Below are 17,188 nucleotides of genomic sequence, written 5' to 3'. Positions count from 1 at the left end.
AGTGATATTAAACATGCAGAGACAGTGAGATAGATGTTCCCGTTCTAGCACGCATTTGGTTCGGGCTAGCTGAAGTCGGTTTCTTCCCGCACCAGGTCTTTCACTTGTTTCTTCAATCAAACGAATCTAAAGACTCTTCAACAGCTATAGTTATTTCGAACCTTTTAACAGCTGTTGCTTAGCTTGCTTTGAGAACCTTTTAAATTTCCAAGTGGAATTTTTCTGAAAATGCATGTTCTATTTTCTTCATACCCTGTTTACATCTAAATACATCCCTAGGCCCACTAGATTTCTGCTTGAGAGGTGTAGAGACCTGCCAAGGGCAAACGGTAAAACCGAACGCCGAGGACCACAACGCAGGCCGCTGAGTTTCTGAAAGGGACGTGTGACCAGACACACAACTTTTAGGGGGGCCACTGAAGGCATTCAGTTTGCCAGTCTTTCCCTTTTGCTCTTTCATGTGAAGAGTGAGCGATCCTTCCTATTTGTATTTGGTTTCACTCGTTCGACTCTCACTGAGGATCTCTAATGTCCGTTGGGTTTCCATGGAAGGAAGGTAAAAGTGCGAGCCTGCTTTTGCTTTTATTCTGATCTGTCCTTTACCTGTCTCTCTTCTCTATTCAGGACGGCACCACACTCTGAGACCCGCATACTCTGTTTTATGTGATTTCTAGATTTTCATTCCCTTTGTATTATCTTCTTTCTCTTTTCAATAATAATCACTTTCTTTGATTAGGCTAACATAAAACTCAAAGGAAAGATTAGACAACCAGTTTTAAAGCATCTACGTTCTTGGTTTCAATATATGGCGCCCCCCAGTAGGTGGATATTCTGCTACCACCTTGTGATTGACAGGGAGAAAACCCACAACCATGTAACACATGAAATAGAATACAATGAACAGCAATGATAACACACTGAATCTAGAGTGAAAGCACCTAGATGATAAGTGTTTATGACACTAGTAGAAAATGATTAGAGTATCAGTCAAGATTATGACAATCATTAAAAATAAAGTAATAGTTCAAATTTCCAAAAAATACAAACTCCTGGCCCATTGTTGGGCTGGTTGATGACGGCAGAGTAGCTTGGGAGCCAGACCACTGGGGTTCGACTAGCCACAGCACTTTGCAGCTCTGTGAATCTGGGGAAATCACTCAACTTCTCTGCGCCTCAGCCTCCTCATCTCTTGAATGGGAACGATAGCACCTGAGGGTTCATCACGTGGCTGAACAGTGCCGGGCACGGGTTGACTCTGAGTGTTGGAACTGTTGAAATAGATGACACGATCTTTCCAGAAACTTCATTCTTTATTGTCCATCTTTCTGCATGCTAGAGTTCAATACTAATTTGTAGGTTTTATATACAGGGTGGGCAAAAGTAGGTTTACAGTAATTAATAAATGCAATAAATAATGCAACGGTTAATAAATAATTATATAAGGACAAACTCTGTTTCACGTACTCACAGCCGTATTTTTTCACTAGTATCACCTGAAAATGCTGGTCCTGGTCCTGCCAATCACATCTACCCACTTACGGATTTTCAAACCTCGCTCTACAGAAGTGATTCTTATCCTTTTTTTACTCTGGGGTCCTGTGTGAAATGCGGCTAAAGGATTTTTGTAGGACAGTGTTTCTAAAACACATGGCCCCCAACTCCTAGAGGATCCCTACCCGCCCTCTTTACCTCTCCCAGCACCTTACCACTTCTGTTCGTTACACCCCCAGAAAGCGGAACTGCTTTTATCAGTGGATATTCATTGATCTAAAAGGATAGACATACACGTACATATGACAGGTGCAAAGACAATGGGCTGGAAAGCCTGCTTTCAGCTTCCTGGGAACAAAAGGCTATTTGTTATTTTTCTTTTTCCTATTAAAGACCTGGCTTGATCTATTTTTTCCCCCTTCTATTCAAAGTTAAGCCTGGAAATAATACATTTTATTTTTTAGTTAAAAAATAAGGATAGGAAAAGGCCCCTTTTAGTAATGAAAGGAACATAACCTTTATTCAGTGCAAAGGGCACTGGATTCTATATTCATCCATCTGCCAAATAGCCCTCTAAGCTTTAAAAACTAATTATAGGAGGAGAGTGTGACTTTTCAGTCTTTTGGCTCACGCCATGCTCTACGGTGCTCTAATGTGTGAAATCAGGGCTGTCCGTCACTGCTACCGCGTTGGAATATCAATGCAGACTGTTCTCTACCACTTACCTTTGCTTTCAACCTCTCATCAGGATAGAGAATGTAACAGATTAAGAGGAAAGAATCAATCACGCACAAAACAAAACAGGCTTATAAAATCATTTTTCTCCTGTTAAAGCAAATGTAATTCGTTTGCAAACCCTGTCTACATGCAGAAACGTGGACAATCTCTTGGGCATCCTGTCCGGCAAAACAAACCGGGCACCATGCTTGAATTCATATAAAAGTGGAGGACAGTGCAAACTAAACCACGGTGGTAAATGAGTAGTGGCTCCCTGGAGGGCAGGCCTTCTGGGCCGCTGGAAAAGTTCTCTCTGTTGATCTGGGGCTGGTTACATAGGTGTAATCGCACATAATAATTCACTGAGTTATACAGTGAGATTACACTTTACTTCATGTATATTAGAATTCACCAACAATTTTTTTTAAAATGTGCATTATTTGTTTTTCTTCAACTTTTAAAAAATCCCCACTTGAGGATATGCTTATTGATTTTAGAGAGAGAGAGACGTCGACGTGAGAGAGAGACATGGAACGGTTGCCTCCCACACGTTCCCCGGCCGGGGATGGAACCGGAGACCTTTTTGGTGCACAAGACTATGTTCCAACCAGCTGAGTCACCCTGCCAGGGCTGGTTTTTCTTTAAATTTAAGAGGCAAAGTGATACAATTAAGTGGGTAAGACGAAAGTAAAGAAAGGCAGGGACTTAATTCTCACTCTTCTAAACCAGAAGCACGAGGTAGCATATGAAGGTTCATCTCTTCAGATTAGCATGCTCTTTTCTGGGATAGGGCTAGAAACTCTTCTCTTCAAGTGTAAGCTATTAAAGAGAACTAATAAAACTGATTTAAAATCTCTTTGCAAGCATAGAATACAATTAAGGCATGGCATCAAGATAAGCCAAGGAATGATAGAAGAAAGACGCTGATTTAAAGTAATGTAAAAAACATTGAGGGGAAAAAACCAATTCATCCTCCAGAAGCTGCGCCTAACCCAACTGTTAAGGCTGAGACATAATTAAACGAGTATTTGTAACGAGAAGGGCGGAAGTGCGCTCATCCAGACGTCACACAGCTCTGCCAGCGGACGCCGTGGTGGTGATAGCGAGAGAGAGCCCAGCCGTGGGGCCCGACCTCGGTCCTAAGGTCCACTTCATTATTCTCACTTGAAGCTCTAACCCACCGATGTCTCCATCACTCTACCTCTCGATAGAAAAAAAATGAGGTTGCTCTCTGCCATTATTGCCATGACAATGTGATCAATCTAAATTAAGGGAGTGTGTAGAGACCAGGGATAGAAAATAAAAATTTAGGAGTTTATAGTTTATTTTAGATACTGGGGAAATATATATTCAGCCCAATAAAGATTTTAAAGAAAAACATCTCTGTGACTTTGGTATAAACCAGGATTTTAAAATAGGATACAAAAAGTCCTATCCATTAAGTAAATAACAAATTTGGCTTATTGTAAGTTTAAAAGTCTGTATATTAAAAGACACCATGAAGAGAGTAAAAATATAACTTGTAAAGCTGGAGAAGATGACATCCATCCCTCTATCTACGTATCTATCATTAAACAAAGTTCTATCCAGCTAAAGGGCCCCTACGTCCCTGGCCAGCTGGCTCAGTTGGGTGGAGGGCCATCCGGTACACCAACAGGGCTGTGGGTTTGGTCCCTGGTCAGGGCACTTCCTAGGTTGTGGGTCTGACCCCCATCAGGGCTTGTATGGGGGGCACCCGCTTGACGTTTCTCTCTCACATCGATGTTTCTCTCTCTCTCCCTTCCTGTCTTTCTAAAATCAATAAGCATATTCTTGGGTGAGAATAAAAATAAAACAATTCCTACAAATCAGTAGAGAAAATACAGACAACCTAATTAAAAATGACTGATAGATTTGAATAAATATGTTATAAGATATTCCAATGGCCATAAATAAATAAAAATACATTAAAAGGTGCTCAACTTCCTTGATCATGGCAGAAATGCATGTTAAACCAACAAGAGATACCTCTGCAAACCTACTATATGTCTACAATTAAAAAGATGGAACACATCACGTATGGATGAGCTATGGATCAAATATAGATCGCTCATACACTACTACGAGAACACAAACTCTTACCACCACTCTGGGAAGCTGTTCGGCAGCGTGTACTAAATGAACATATGCATAGCCTATGACCCAGCAATCCTACTTCTATAACATAACCAACAGAACTATTTATATATGGTTACCAAAAGACACAGAGGATATTCATCGCAGCACTACGCAAAAATAGTTCTGAACTAGAAAACACCCAGGTGCCCACAAGCAGTAGAATGAATGAATACATATACGTACTTACACAGACAAATAACACAACATAAAAAACGTGGTATATTCACACAATGGAATACAGACTATAGAGTAATGAGAACTTATACATAACAATATTGATGAATCTCGCCAACATAACATGGGACAAATGGAGCCAGCCATACGAGAATACGTAACTGCTTGACTCCTTTCGTACACAATCCAAAACCAGAGTGCAGTAATCTATGTGTAGAACTCAGGTATTGGAGAGACAAGTAGTGACCAGAAGGGAAGGAAACATAAAAAGGTTCCCTGGTGGTGTTATTCTGTTTCTTGATAAAAAGTGTGAAAATTTACAAGCTGTGCCTTTGATAAGGGCACATATGTAATAGGTATTCAATAAGAAGTCGACTATAGGTAATGTGAGCAAAGAGATGGAAACTCTGGAAACGCCAGCAGTCAAATACACCCTCACAGAAGCGAGGAATGCCTCTGTTCGGTTATCAATAGTCTGGGCGCAACCAAGGAAAGAATTAGTGAGCTTGAAGAACTGTCAATAGAAACTTCAAATATGAAATCCAAAGAGAAAAAAAAAGAGTGAAGAGGCAGAACAAAATATCCAAGAACTGTGAAAACTTACAAAAGGTGTACTGTGAATACCAGAAGGAGAAAGAAGAAAAAAATACCAGAATTGATACTGAAGCAGTAATGACTGAGAATTTCCTAAAACCAATGATATTATCCAATATAGATCTGGGAAGCTCAGAGAACGCCAAACATGAAAAACAACAAAAAATATACATCCAGGCATATAGTATTCAAATGGCACAAAGTCAAAATAAGCAAACAAAAAACCCTTGAAAGAAGCCACAGGAAAAAATCACCTTAACTTAACTTAAAGTAGAACAAGAATAGAAATTACATTGGACTTCTCTTCAAAAACTATGCAAGTAAGAAGACTGAGGTGAAATATTTAAGGTATTAAAAGAAAAGAATCACCAACCTCGAAATTATTCTTTAAAAGTGAGGGAGAAATAAACTCTTTCTCTGACAAAAAAAAAAATCAAAAGCATCTGTCACCAGCAGACCTGCCTCATAAGAAATGTTAAAAGAAATTCTTCGGGGAAAAGGAAAATGATATTGGTCAAGAACGTGGACCTCTAAAGAAAGAGCATGACAGAGGAAAAAGAATAAGGGAAAATATAACCTTTTATTTCCCTGTCAACTGGTCAACAGGTAACAGTCTGTTCAAAGTAACAACAGTATTATATGCAGTGGTCAGGACTCATGGATAAATGAAACGAACGAGAGCCACGTCGTATGGAATGGGAGCGAGGAGCTGGGAAGACTGTTCTAAGGGACGTGCGTTCCCTATGACGTGGTAGAGTGGTATTTGAAAGTGGACTTGGATTAGTTTAAAGGTGTGCTGGAAACTCCAGGACCACCACTAACATATACAAAGAATTCTTAAAACTCAGAAACAATAAAATATACAAGCTGATTAAAAAATGGCCAAAAGATCTGAACAGGTATCTCGCCTAAAAATGTATATATATATACACACACAGATATAATATAGGCATATGGAAAGATGCTCAACATATGTCATTATGAAAATGACAATTAAAGAGGTACCACAACACACCTGTTAGAATAGACCGAGTCCCGAACACGGACGCCACCGAAGGCTGTTAAGGATGTGCAGCAACAGGGACTCTCCGTCGCTGCAAGTGGGAAGGCACCACGGGGCCGCCACTTTGAAGACACTTCGGCAGTTCCTCACAAAACTAAACATACTCTTACCGTACGACCGAGCAATTGTGTTCCTTGGTATTTACCCAAGTGAGTGGAAACTCAGACCCACAAAAAACCCCGCACACGAATGTTTGTAGCAACTTTATCAATAGGTGAACGGGTAAACAAACTATGGTACAGCCGTACAATGAAACATTATTCAGAAATTTAAAAAAAAAGAGCGATCAAGTCACCAAAAGACATGGAGGAAACTGCAGCGCATATTGCGAAGCAAAAGAAGACAATCTGAAGAGGCTACATGCTGTATGATTCTGATTACGTAACATTCTGGAAGAGACGAAACTAGGGAGACAGTAAAAAAGTAACAATGCAAATCCGTGACTGCCGGGGGTCCAGGCAGAGGAAGGGAGGGAAGACTCGGAGAAACACAGGAATTCGAGGGCAGTGAAACTATTATTTTGACTGACACTGTAATGGTGGGTAAGATGCTTATACATTTGTCAAAACCCATGGAATGTACAACAGAAAGAATGGACCCCGATGTGAACTACAGACTTTAGTCAATAATAATGTTCGTTTGTAAACTGCAACACCCGAACCACAGTAATGTTAAAACAGGAAATCTGGGGGTGCGTGAGGGGATATATGGGAAATCTGTGGTTTTAGATACATTTTTTTTATAAACCTAAAATTGCTTCTCCCAAAATAAAGTCTATTAATTTGAAAAGTAAACTATAATATATAGTTTTCTTATATCAAAGTAACTAGTTGAGAAGTTTCTCTGGGAAAATATGAATAATGAGAAAGAAAAATATAGATAAGAAGGCTGTAGGTTAAATTACTGGGGAAGTTTTGAATATCATGATTTCAGAAAGTTTTAAAGGGCACTATAGCAGACTTTCATAACAAAATGTTGGTAAAAAGCCCTGGCCAGGCAGCTCAGTTGGATAGAGCTTCATTCCTGACACGCCAAATTTGTGGGTTTGATCCTTGGTCAGGGCACATCCAAGAATCAACCAATGAATGCACAAATAAGTGGAACAACAAATTAATGTCCCTCTGTTTGTCTGTGCCTCTCCCCCTCCACCTACCCTTCCTCTCTGTGTCTCTAAAATCATCTAAGTGAAAAAAAAGGTTGGTAGAATATGGCATATGAAGATGGTTAACTTTGGGACTAACTCAAAGTTATCTGTACTTGCAACCTACGTCCTGAGAAAGAGATGAGCCCAGAGCAGTTTGATGGTAAATTAAAAGTAAGGTGTTGGCCATTACTTCTTTTATTCCCTTTTTGGCCTTTGCTTCTTTAAAGTGCTTTTATCTTGTTTTATTTTATTTGTACTATTTATTTATTCACATGGATTAGGCAAAAGACAGTAAGAATAAACTTGATTTTAATGTGACAATGAACGCCCGCCATTTATTCCCCCACTTTACAAAGCGGGGGGAGTGTGTCACTGCAGCCAGCCCGGCACGTGAAGGTGAGCAGCTTCACCAAATTAGCCCCTAAGTAAATAATTTACATTGCACACAGGTGAACACTGAGCGATAAAGCTGAAAGAGAGACCTTATTTTTGTCAAACCAAGCATAAAACTATCAGAGTAATACAACATATGTGAACAGACATGGAAGCACATTTGTATTTCTACGAAGGCCATGTAATGGCTCTATGAACGGAAGAACACACTAAGAACTGTAACATACTCTGTATGGGCACAAGCTTAATTCTTTTAATTGTCTGCCATATTTCCAAGGCATGGTACATAGTAAGGTCAAACAGCTTTGCTGAGTAAGTGAATGAATGAACAAACAAATTGTATTTGTCCCCTAGGAGGGGAGAATCAACCAACTGATTCAACTACAAATTGAAAGAGATCGCATACACACACACACACATGCATGTAATATGTACATATACACACATGTACACACATATAGGAAAGAGACTACACACATACATATATGTGACATGTGTATATCCTCCCCTGAGGACTTTTTCTCATTACTTTTAGGGAGAGAGGAAGGCGGACAGAATTAGAGAGAGAGAGAGAAACACAGACGTGAGGGAGAAGCATCAACTGATTGCCCCCTCACATGCATCCTGACTGGGGACTGACCCCGCAACCTGGGTATGGACCCTGACCAGGAATCGAAAAGGCGAACTTTTGGTCTGTGGGACGATGATCCAACCATCTGAGCCACACTGGCCAGAGCTGAAAGGAATTTTAACTGCTCCAAACTTGATTCCTATCATTTGCTGCCTTCTAAAGTTTTGAGCACCAGGCACACTAGCAGGGAAATGAGGTACCTTAGAATGAAAGCAGACTTCACCAAGTCCAGTTAATTGCTGCTTGACATTTAGAATTGGTCAAAATTTCACATAAGAAAGAATTAGCTGAGCAGATGTTTTTCCTCCTCATGTTTAGTACCACTTAGAAAATAAACCTTTTACCTTATGAGATCTTCTTCATCTTCTCTTTTTGGCCTTAGCTGTTTGGGTTGAGCCATATTCATCCAGTTTGGCAGAGATTTCAGGAGTCTGCTGATGTCATCGTCTTTTGCCCAAGATGCACTGATGACAAGTTTTTCTTCCGACTGGACGATGCCCCTAAACACAACCGGCAGAGGAGAGATGCGTCAGCACGCTGCTTAACCTCTGGCGAGCACTGTCCATCTACCTCTGCTACCCAGAAAAGATCTCACTGGCATGATCCGTTATCCGGGTTGGGGGCAGTGACACACGATAGGCCACATTACTGGGACATCATGTCCAGATTTCATTCTCAGATTCTTCACTGTTGAGTAATCATGAAAGCTGATAGAAGTGTACGCTAGGTTTTGGAGGGATCTTTTGAGAAAGATATTAAACAAATAAGGTGGAATAACCGGATAAAAGGATGCTATTAATAAACGCAACATAAACAGTACCTGAAAGGTGACAGAGTGTTACAAAGCATTGCCCTTTGACCTCTTGGTTTAAATTACCAATTCGTTCTACTTGAAGTTACTTTTTAATCTATGGACACCCCGGAATTCAAAGCAAATCTGCCATCATTGAGGAAGCTTCTGGCCCTGATGTCAGGCAGAGAGTCTGTGAGGACTGCTCTCTGCAGTGGGCTGTGACCTAGAGCTGACGGGCTCCAGGTCCTTTGAGAGCGCCCGTGGTCAGCTGTGCCCACTGCTCTGGCTGGGAAGTACCTGTGCAGTCATTTGAAATATTTGATTCCAACGGGATTAAAAAGCTGCTCTTCCTATTCACCATTTCTGTCCCTATAGCCAATCTGAATGGCCTAAAAATCTCCAACAGCAATCCTAGGTGACAGAAGTGACAGTTATTTATGAAGGGAGTGCTAATTCAGGCTCACCCTCTGCAGCTGACCAGGCTCCACACAGCGGGGCTGGTTCCGGGACGGGGTTCTACGGGAGGGTGTTCCGCAGTTCTAATGCCCGACGTAAGTGTGTGGGGCATGTGCGTGCACCCAGGAGGCAGTTCAACGTTTGCGGACAAGAGGTTGAAGCTAAAAGCCTTGACTCATGACAGCCTGACCCGAGGTAACCTGCCTCACATTGTAGGAAGCGGTACCGCCCTGGTTCTCTGGAAATGCGCTAGAGCAGTAAGAGAACCATCGTCGCTTTCTAGATTTCTTCTCACCATAAGCCAAAGTTTCTAACAGTAACTGTGGTTGGTGATAGAAAAACAGACTCTCAAGTTACTCACACTTGTACCTTCGATTCCCTCTCCCCCCTTGTTATTTTCCTGCATCATTTCTGAAGTGCTCAGCGACCAGTCCCACCGTCTGACTTTTACACCTTTGTACTTGGGGTGCTGGGGCGCTGGGTGAGGAGGTGCGGAATGTACCGTCTCCCGTTTCTGACGAGCAGTGCTGATGGACCCTCCACCCTTTGTTCTTCTTTTGACCCATCTCTGACCAGCTTCCTCTCCCATTGCCCTCAATGGCTGTTTCTAAAATCTTTGCCCTTCATTTATCTCCTCATTGCTTACCTCCCCCTCTCTTCTTTCTATGTGACAGAGAAAGGGAGGGACCTTATTACATACTTTCAAACATTCCACCTCCAGCCTCCCACAGAAGTATGTTCGAATCTGTTTCATCCTCAGTCACTCCCAGTAACCTTCCCCTACCTAGGCTTTTGGGGATCACTTCTCCCCCTGACTATCTCCTTATTTTCCTTTATATCTAGTACAGTAGCCCCCCTTAACCATGGTTTAGCTTTCTGTGGTTCCAGTTACCCACGGTCAACAGTGGTCTGAAAACATTAAATGGAAAATTCCAGAAATAAATAATTCATAAGTTTAAAAACTGCACACTGTTCTGAGTGGCAGGATGTGACTCTTCCCTCTGCCTGGCGTCCCCACACTGTAGACACTCCCACCCACTGGTCACCAAGACTGTCTCTGTTACCAGATGGACTGTCGGGGTTTCCCCAGGCCTGTATGCAACGGACCCTGATTGTACTTAATAAGGGCCCTAAAGCGCAAGAGAAAAGACGATGGCAATTCAGGTGGGCCAGAGAGAAACCACTGAGTACTTCCTCTAAGTGAAAAGGAAGTTCTCAACTTAGTAATGAAAGGGAAAAATTATATGCTAAGGTTGCTAAGATCTGTGGTAAGATGGACTCTTCTATCCGTGAAATTGTAGACAAAGAAAAAAAAAGAAATTTATGCCACTTTTGCTGTCAACCCTGAAACTGTCAAGGTACGGCCACAGTACGTGATAGGTGCTTAGTTAAGGTGGAAGAGACATGAAATTTGTGGGAGGCAGATGTGAACAGAAAACGTGTTCTGACTGACAACGTGCTGTGCCAGAAAGCATCGAGCCTGTACCAAGACTTCCGCAACAGGTCCCCTGAAATGAGTGACTCCAGGTCATTTACTGCCAGTAACGACCGTTCCACAGATTGAGGAGTAGGTTTGGGCTGTATTGTTCTGTTGTATTATTACTCATTGTCGTTAACCTCTTACTGTGCTGAATTTATAAACAAAACTTCATCATAGGTACATGTGTGCAGGAAGAAACCTACCACACTCTGGGTCGGGCACTACTCACAGTGTCAGGCAACCACTGGGAGCCTTAAAATGTATTCCCTGCAGATACCAGAGGCCGACTATATCTCTCTCTGCATTCTCCAACCCTGGGCTGTTTTTTCAAAACCTGAATGAATGAATGAATGAATGAATCTCTCCTGTGATCCAGCATGTCTGTCTAGTGACGCTCCTCTTCTTCCTTCACAGACACTGTCATCAAATACGTGACCTGCACTCAGTGACTCCACTTGCTCACCTCTCACTTTTTTTCCCCCAAAGTTTTGAATTCCTTCATCCTTCAGACCTTTTGCTAAAACTAACCTTGAACACTGTAAACAATTTAAAGTTTTCCCAGTCCCTTTTAGCCCATCAAAGGAAACACTGTGATACAAATTAAATAGAAGATAAAAGTCAATATCTTTTGGTCTGAATGGCAATTGCTTGAATTAATTAAAGCATTTGGGGCTTTTTTCCTTTTTAATGCAGGAAACCTCTCTCCAGGATGTGAGCTATGATTGAACACCCCCCACCCCCATTGCTTTTCGAAAATTTTTCAATTGACATATTTTTCATTGCCATGTTTTCTATTTAGCTCTTTTACAAATCTACTCGAGAATGTCTTGGTCTTGTATTATGGATTCTCTTCCTTTTCTTCGTTGAATATTTAAAACAGCAGTTTCTCAGCTCCCCTCCCAGGGCGCTCGATCTCTTTTGTGGAGGTTCTTTGGGTGTCAGATGGTGTATGTTGCATTTTCCTTCCCTTCTCATGACAGTGAGTTTGCTCCGTTCTTTTTTCTTTTTCTTTTAAGGATTTTATTTATTTTTAGAGAGAGGGGAAGGAAGGGAGAAAGAGCAGGAGAGAAACATCAGTGTGTGGTTGCCTCTTGGGGGCCCCTCACTGGGGACCTGGCCTGCAACCCAGGCATGTGCCCTGACTGGGAATCGAACCAGCGATGCTTTGGTTCGCAGGCTCACTGCTCTTTTGCTCTGCAAGCCCCACTCATCAAGAGTTACTGTGGCTCTTCCCTTAGGATAGCCGATTCCTCTCTTTTGTGCCTCTTCACCCTTACCAGAGGTTTTGTATCTTGACGGCACATTGGGATAATTTGGGGAGCTTTTAAGAAAAACCAGATGCCCAGGCCACACCCAAGACCAAATAAATAAGACTCTAAGAGGGTGGGACCCAGGCATCAGAATTTTTAAAAGCTCCCTTCCCATGTGATTCCACTGTGAGTCAAGGATAAGAACCACTTCCTTACACATGACCTCACTGGTGCTGTACACGTCTTTACAGTTTGGGATCCCATACTGAATGATGAGTTCTCTGAGGATACAGCTGCTACCTTCTTAGTGTTTGTGCCTGCAGTGCCCAGCACAATACCTGGTATTGGGAAGGTCTGTGAGAACTGAACTGGAGACAGAAACAGGCCCTCTTCAGTTTTAGGAGTCTAGGTAACATGTTAAACGAAAACCGACTGAGCGGTTTCCTTTACTTCTTCTCTGCACTAAATGACTTAGGTGAACTATCAGGCCATTTGGCATTTTGGCCAATTACAGATCGCTCTGCCAGGCTCTTGCCATACCTCTCGGAATTCAATACAGATCAGAATAATGAACGTAGGTGTGCCCCCACCCTCTGAAAAAAATCCGACATAAAACAGTCTGGACTCACAAAACACATGTGCCAAGGAGAGCTAGCTGCCAAGCCTTCCCCTTCTACACTTATTCCCCCATGGCCCGTGGGTGCAAAGTCCCCTCAAGTCTCACTTTCTCTGTGAAGAATCCAATGACTACGTCAGCCTTCTGTAATCTCTCCCTAAGGAAAACAATCAAACACCCTCCTTTTGTGCTCCTCACCCAGAACTTCACAATTAGAACTTGTCCTGTATGATGGGCTGGGCAAACTATGGCTTGTCAGTCAAATCTGCCCATCAGCTGACTTTGTGGGTCCTGTAAGCTAGAGACAGTGTTTTAAATCAACAGAAGACTATTTTGTGACATGTGGAGATTATATACAACTTAAATTTCAGTGCCTATTTCTAGAAAGAACTTTGGCTGGGTTGCTCAATGACTCTTCTACCCACACACCACAGGTCAAATTCTGCTTTGGAGAGTTAGAAGCCCAAACCTAACTCAGTTCTCCAGCCTCTAGGTCTTCGAGCCCATCTGTTCTGGCCCATATCCACTTAGGGTGCAGTAAACAGTTTGGGTCTATAGGTGTGAGGTGGCATTGCACATTTTGGGAAGCCAGAATTTTTCATTTTAGTATCAGCTGGAATGAAAAATATTAGCTTAGTGGGATACTGTGTTAAAGGCACTCACATTATTTACTTATGTATTTTTTGAAAGACTGGATCAATTCAATAATTCAAGTACTATATTACTGCCTTCACTAATATTCATTGATCCAGTCTTATTTAAAAAAATGTAATCCAAATTAACTAACATGCTACCTATGTAGTACCCTCAACAATAAATTATTAATTCATACTGGAATAAACATCAATTCCGAATGCAATTCCCAATATTCCAATTTGAAATACTGGCATTGATTAGCAACATACAATTACCCTAAAGGAAATTTTTCATTCAAATGGCAAGTTCCTACCCTGACCAACTACATTTACTGGTTTATAATTTTGTGCTCAACCGGATTGTGCGGGCTACAGAATTCCAGGGCATATCCAAATAGCCTCAAAAAAGGGGAGCTGAACCTCCAACAATTAGTCCACAGGAGCAGTAGGGTTAATTACCATGACCAGAGCCATAATCTACTAATTAATCCACAGCTCAGTGCCCCACAGACAGAGCCGTCTGTGTAACTGTCTGCACCTGTTCCCAGGAGGGAGCGGAAAACAGGTCTACCTCTTGGAACGGTGGAAAGGCCTGCACGAGAAGGGTGCACCCTCTAGACACGGCTGCGTACATTTCATTTGGAAAACATCTGGTGGCGCCGGCCGCCTCTGCTGTGCACGCTTCCTCTCTGGAGCAGCTGGGACGTGCTGGTGTGCCTGGTCCCTGGACACAGCTGGGGTGCTGAGTCTTTCATTAGGTAAACAACCAGGGGCAGGTGGGGCTAATTGGGTTCAACTGTTTGGTGACAGTCAGGGCACGATGTTTACTTTCCCAGACTGAATCCTGCGGACACTTCAAAAACTAGGAGCCAAGCTAGACAGAAGAACCCTGGACAAGGTCGGGCCGAACGAAGCTGCCGGAGCTGCTTTTCAGCTGCGAATGACTGCACCTACAGCCGGCCGAAGTGCGGCGCGACGTCCAGCGACACGGTAACGATGGCAAGGGGAGATACAAAAACAAGTTAGTACTATGCTGCTGGTTAAAACAGAACAAAACCCATGCAAATTCAAAACCAAAATGTCCCTTAAGGTAAGAGGGAGCAGAGCAAATAGGAAAAGAGCAGGGAAACATTAGGTTATCTTTCATGTCACACTCAGTCCTGGCTGGAGAGCTCGGTGATGGTGTATTCCACCCAATAATAACGACTTAGGAAACACCCGATAACTGCAGATGGCAAACTGGAAGACAACTTGCGTGCAGCTTGGGGAGGGTTTCCCTGGCATGTGTCCGTGGTCCTTTGAAGTTCAAAGTTAGTTTGTTGGCAAGGGCATCAAGGCGACCCAATGAGGCTCTCACTCCTGCAGGACACTAGCCTGTGGCTCCACCGGAAAGCTGAGGGGCTTCCCCAGCCATCACAGCCCCTGGTGTCCAGTCTGCACTATCAGCACAGTGTAGTGCAGCCACCATGTTCTTCAGATGCCACGTGACCACGGAGGAGGTTGTCCTCTCCTTTACTGAACATGGGAAGCTTTGCCAGGTCCCCTTTTTTCATGCTCCATCCCAATCACACCACCCACGCTAGTTCAGTCTGGCTTCTTGACCTTCTCCCCAGCCATCACGATGGACGTGCCGCCCCACTGCCTGCTCATCCCAGGGAGTCTGTCAGGAATGGCCTTGTTCATTCAACAAACATACCGAGGGCCCACAGAGCGTCCAGCCCTGCGCCAGACTGGGTTCTGCCCTCAGCATCTGCAAGTCTGTCCCCACGTCACCCTTTCCTCATGCTCTGGCATGAGTTCTCGGTCCTCTAGGGAGAAGCGGGGAAAGGTTGGCCCTTCTTCTAACAGCACATGCTTGTGTCTTACATCCATTGAGCCTCTAAGGTTAGAAGATGTTTTATTTGTATTCTCTACCAGGCCCAACATGATGTAGAAAGGCCTTTTCCACCCCCCAAAAAGAATGATTAATGAACTGATGCTAAGTTGGAACAGACAGAAACTTCAAAAAGCTGTGACTTCCAATTTTTAAATGACTATTTTGGGACAGAAGTGGCTGACTGTACCTCAGGACAAAGCGGGCAGCCCAAGGAGAGACACGCTGAGCTTGGATGCAGCAGGCTAGTGGACCACCGCCTAACTGCTGGTGCAGGGAGCTCACAGCTGGGTTTTCCTTTAGGGCCCGTGGGGTGTGACTAAGGAAAAGGCTTCTAGGCCTCGTTCCCTTTAGGAAACCTCTCTTCGTCCCAAGCCTGTAACATGGCATCATTATGTCCGTACCACAACCTCTCGGCCCCCAGCGGAGGCTCGGCTCTCCCGGGGAACACAAGCGGCTCTCGGCAGAGGGCATTGCAAGCTTACGGATGGGATGGGATCGTCTCTGCGAAAGTTGTCTGCTGCGCAGGACTCGGACGACGATGTTTCCCTGCTCCCTTCCTCTTTCCCCAGTGTTGTATCATTTTGGATCATTTGAATTGTATATGGCTTGCTATTTAAGTCAGTCATTTGCTGGCAGCCAAACTAGAACATTTCCTGTTTTTCCTCTCACTGTAATCAGGATTTGGCTGTCCAAATTAGGACTGCCCTAATTACTCCCCAGCAGGTGCCAGTGCGGGGGAGGGCAAGAAGCGGGAGGAGAGGAAGTGAGGACACTTGGCGTCTTCAGACTCATTCGAAAAGGAAACACTCTCCCGCCGGTGTAAAACCCGATTCAGTAAGAGACCACAGGCACCGTGGGCTGTGGTGGTGTGTGCGCACTGTTGTAGGCTTCTGCACAGGGTCGGCCTGCGGCCCAGGATGCTGTGAACGCGGCCCAACACACAACTGTCAATTTACTTAAAACATGATGAGATTTTTGTGTGTGATTACGTGTCACAATGCATTTAATGTGTAGCCCAGAAACACCAAAATGTCGGACACCCCAGCAGAACAACCATATAAATGATTTTCTGTTTAGTCCTCTCAAAGCTTCACAGAATTGCTTTTCCCGGCCGTGAGAGAATGCACCCTAGGCCTGTCCTTCAGCACCTGTGGTAGATCGCTACAGATGCCCCCTGTATACGGGATAATCTCACAGTAGGCAGCATTCCAGAGGACTGGGCCCAGGGGGTACCAAAGTGGCGTCCTAGGCTCCGCGGGGAGGGCATCAACACGCCCTTGCTGACCACAGTGTATCGAGAATCAGGAGCGATGGGCATGATCCCAGCAGCAGCATTACACCAGAGATACAGCTGCACTGTCTGGGCAAAGTGGTGAAATGTAAATGACAGAGCAATAACTCAATTCCCTCTACAGACCACGGTGAGCACCACCATTCATGTTCCTGCCTTGAGCCAGTCAGTCCACTTCCTGACCTCCCACCCTGCTCACTAGCCAAAACGTTATTTCTGCAATTCACGCCTTCTCCCCTACATCCATAATTTTCCCTGTCTTCTAAACAGTGCTCTTCAAATACAAACACACACTTTTCTCCTATTTAAAATAACACACAAAACAAAACAAAAAGCCCTGTTCATATAAGAAGGTAAATTATAGAAATTGGGTAAGTTTAGAATTATAGGCACAATTCTAGAACAGAACATTAAAGAAGGTTTGTGC

The 17,188-nt window shown here is 43.4% G+C and overlaps 1 protein-coding gene across 1 annotated transcript in view; it reads right to left on the bottom strand.

Moving 5' to 3' along the window:
* EXOC4 (exocyst complex component 4) overlaps nucleotides 1-17,188 on the bottom strand; it is a 672,527-nt gene that overhangs the window by 118,906 nt on the left and 536,433 nt on the right. The window contains exon 13 of the mRNA XM_024554980.4: nucleotides 8,709-8,864. Within this exon, the coding sequence (XP_024410748.1) occupies nucleotides 8,709-8,864 (156 nt within the window). The remainder of the gene's footprint in view (nucleotides 1-8,708; nucleotides 8,865-17,188) is intronic.

Source organism: Desmodus rotundus, chromosome 6 (genome assembly GCF_022682495.2).
Source record: "Desmodus rotundus isolate HL8 chromosome 6, HLdesRot8A.1, whole genome shotgun sequence".
Classification (NCBI taxonomy): Eukaryota; Metazoa; Chordata; class Mammalia; order Chiroptera; family Phyllostomidae; genus Desmodus; species Desmodus rotundus.
Note: the sequence above shows the minus strand (reverse complement) of the source record. Positions and strands in the feature narration are given on the sequence as shown.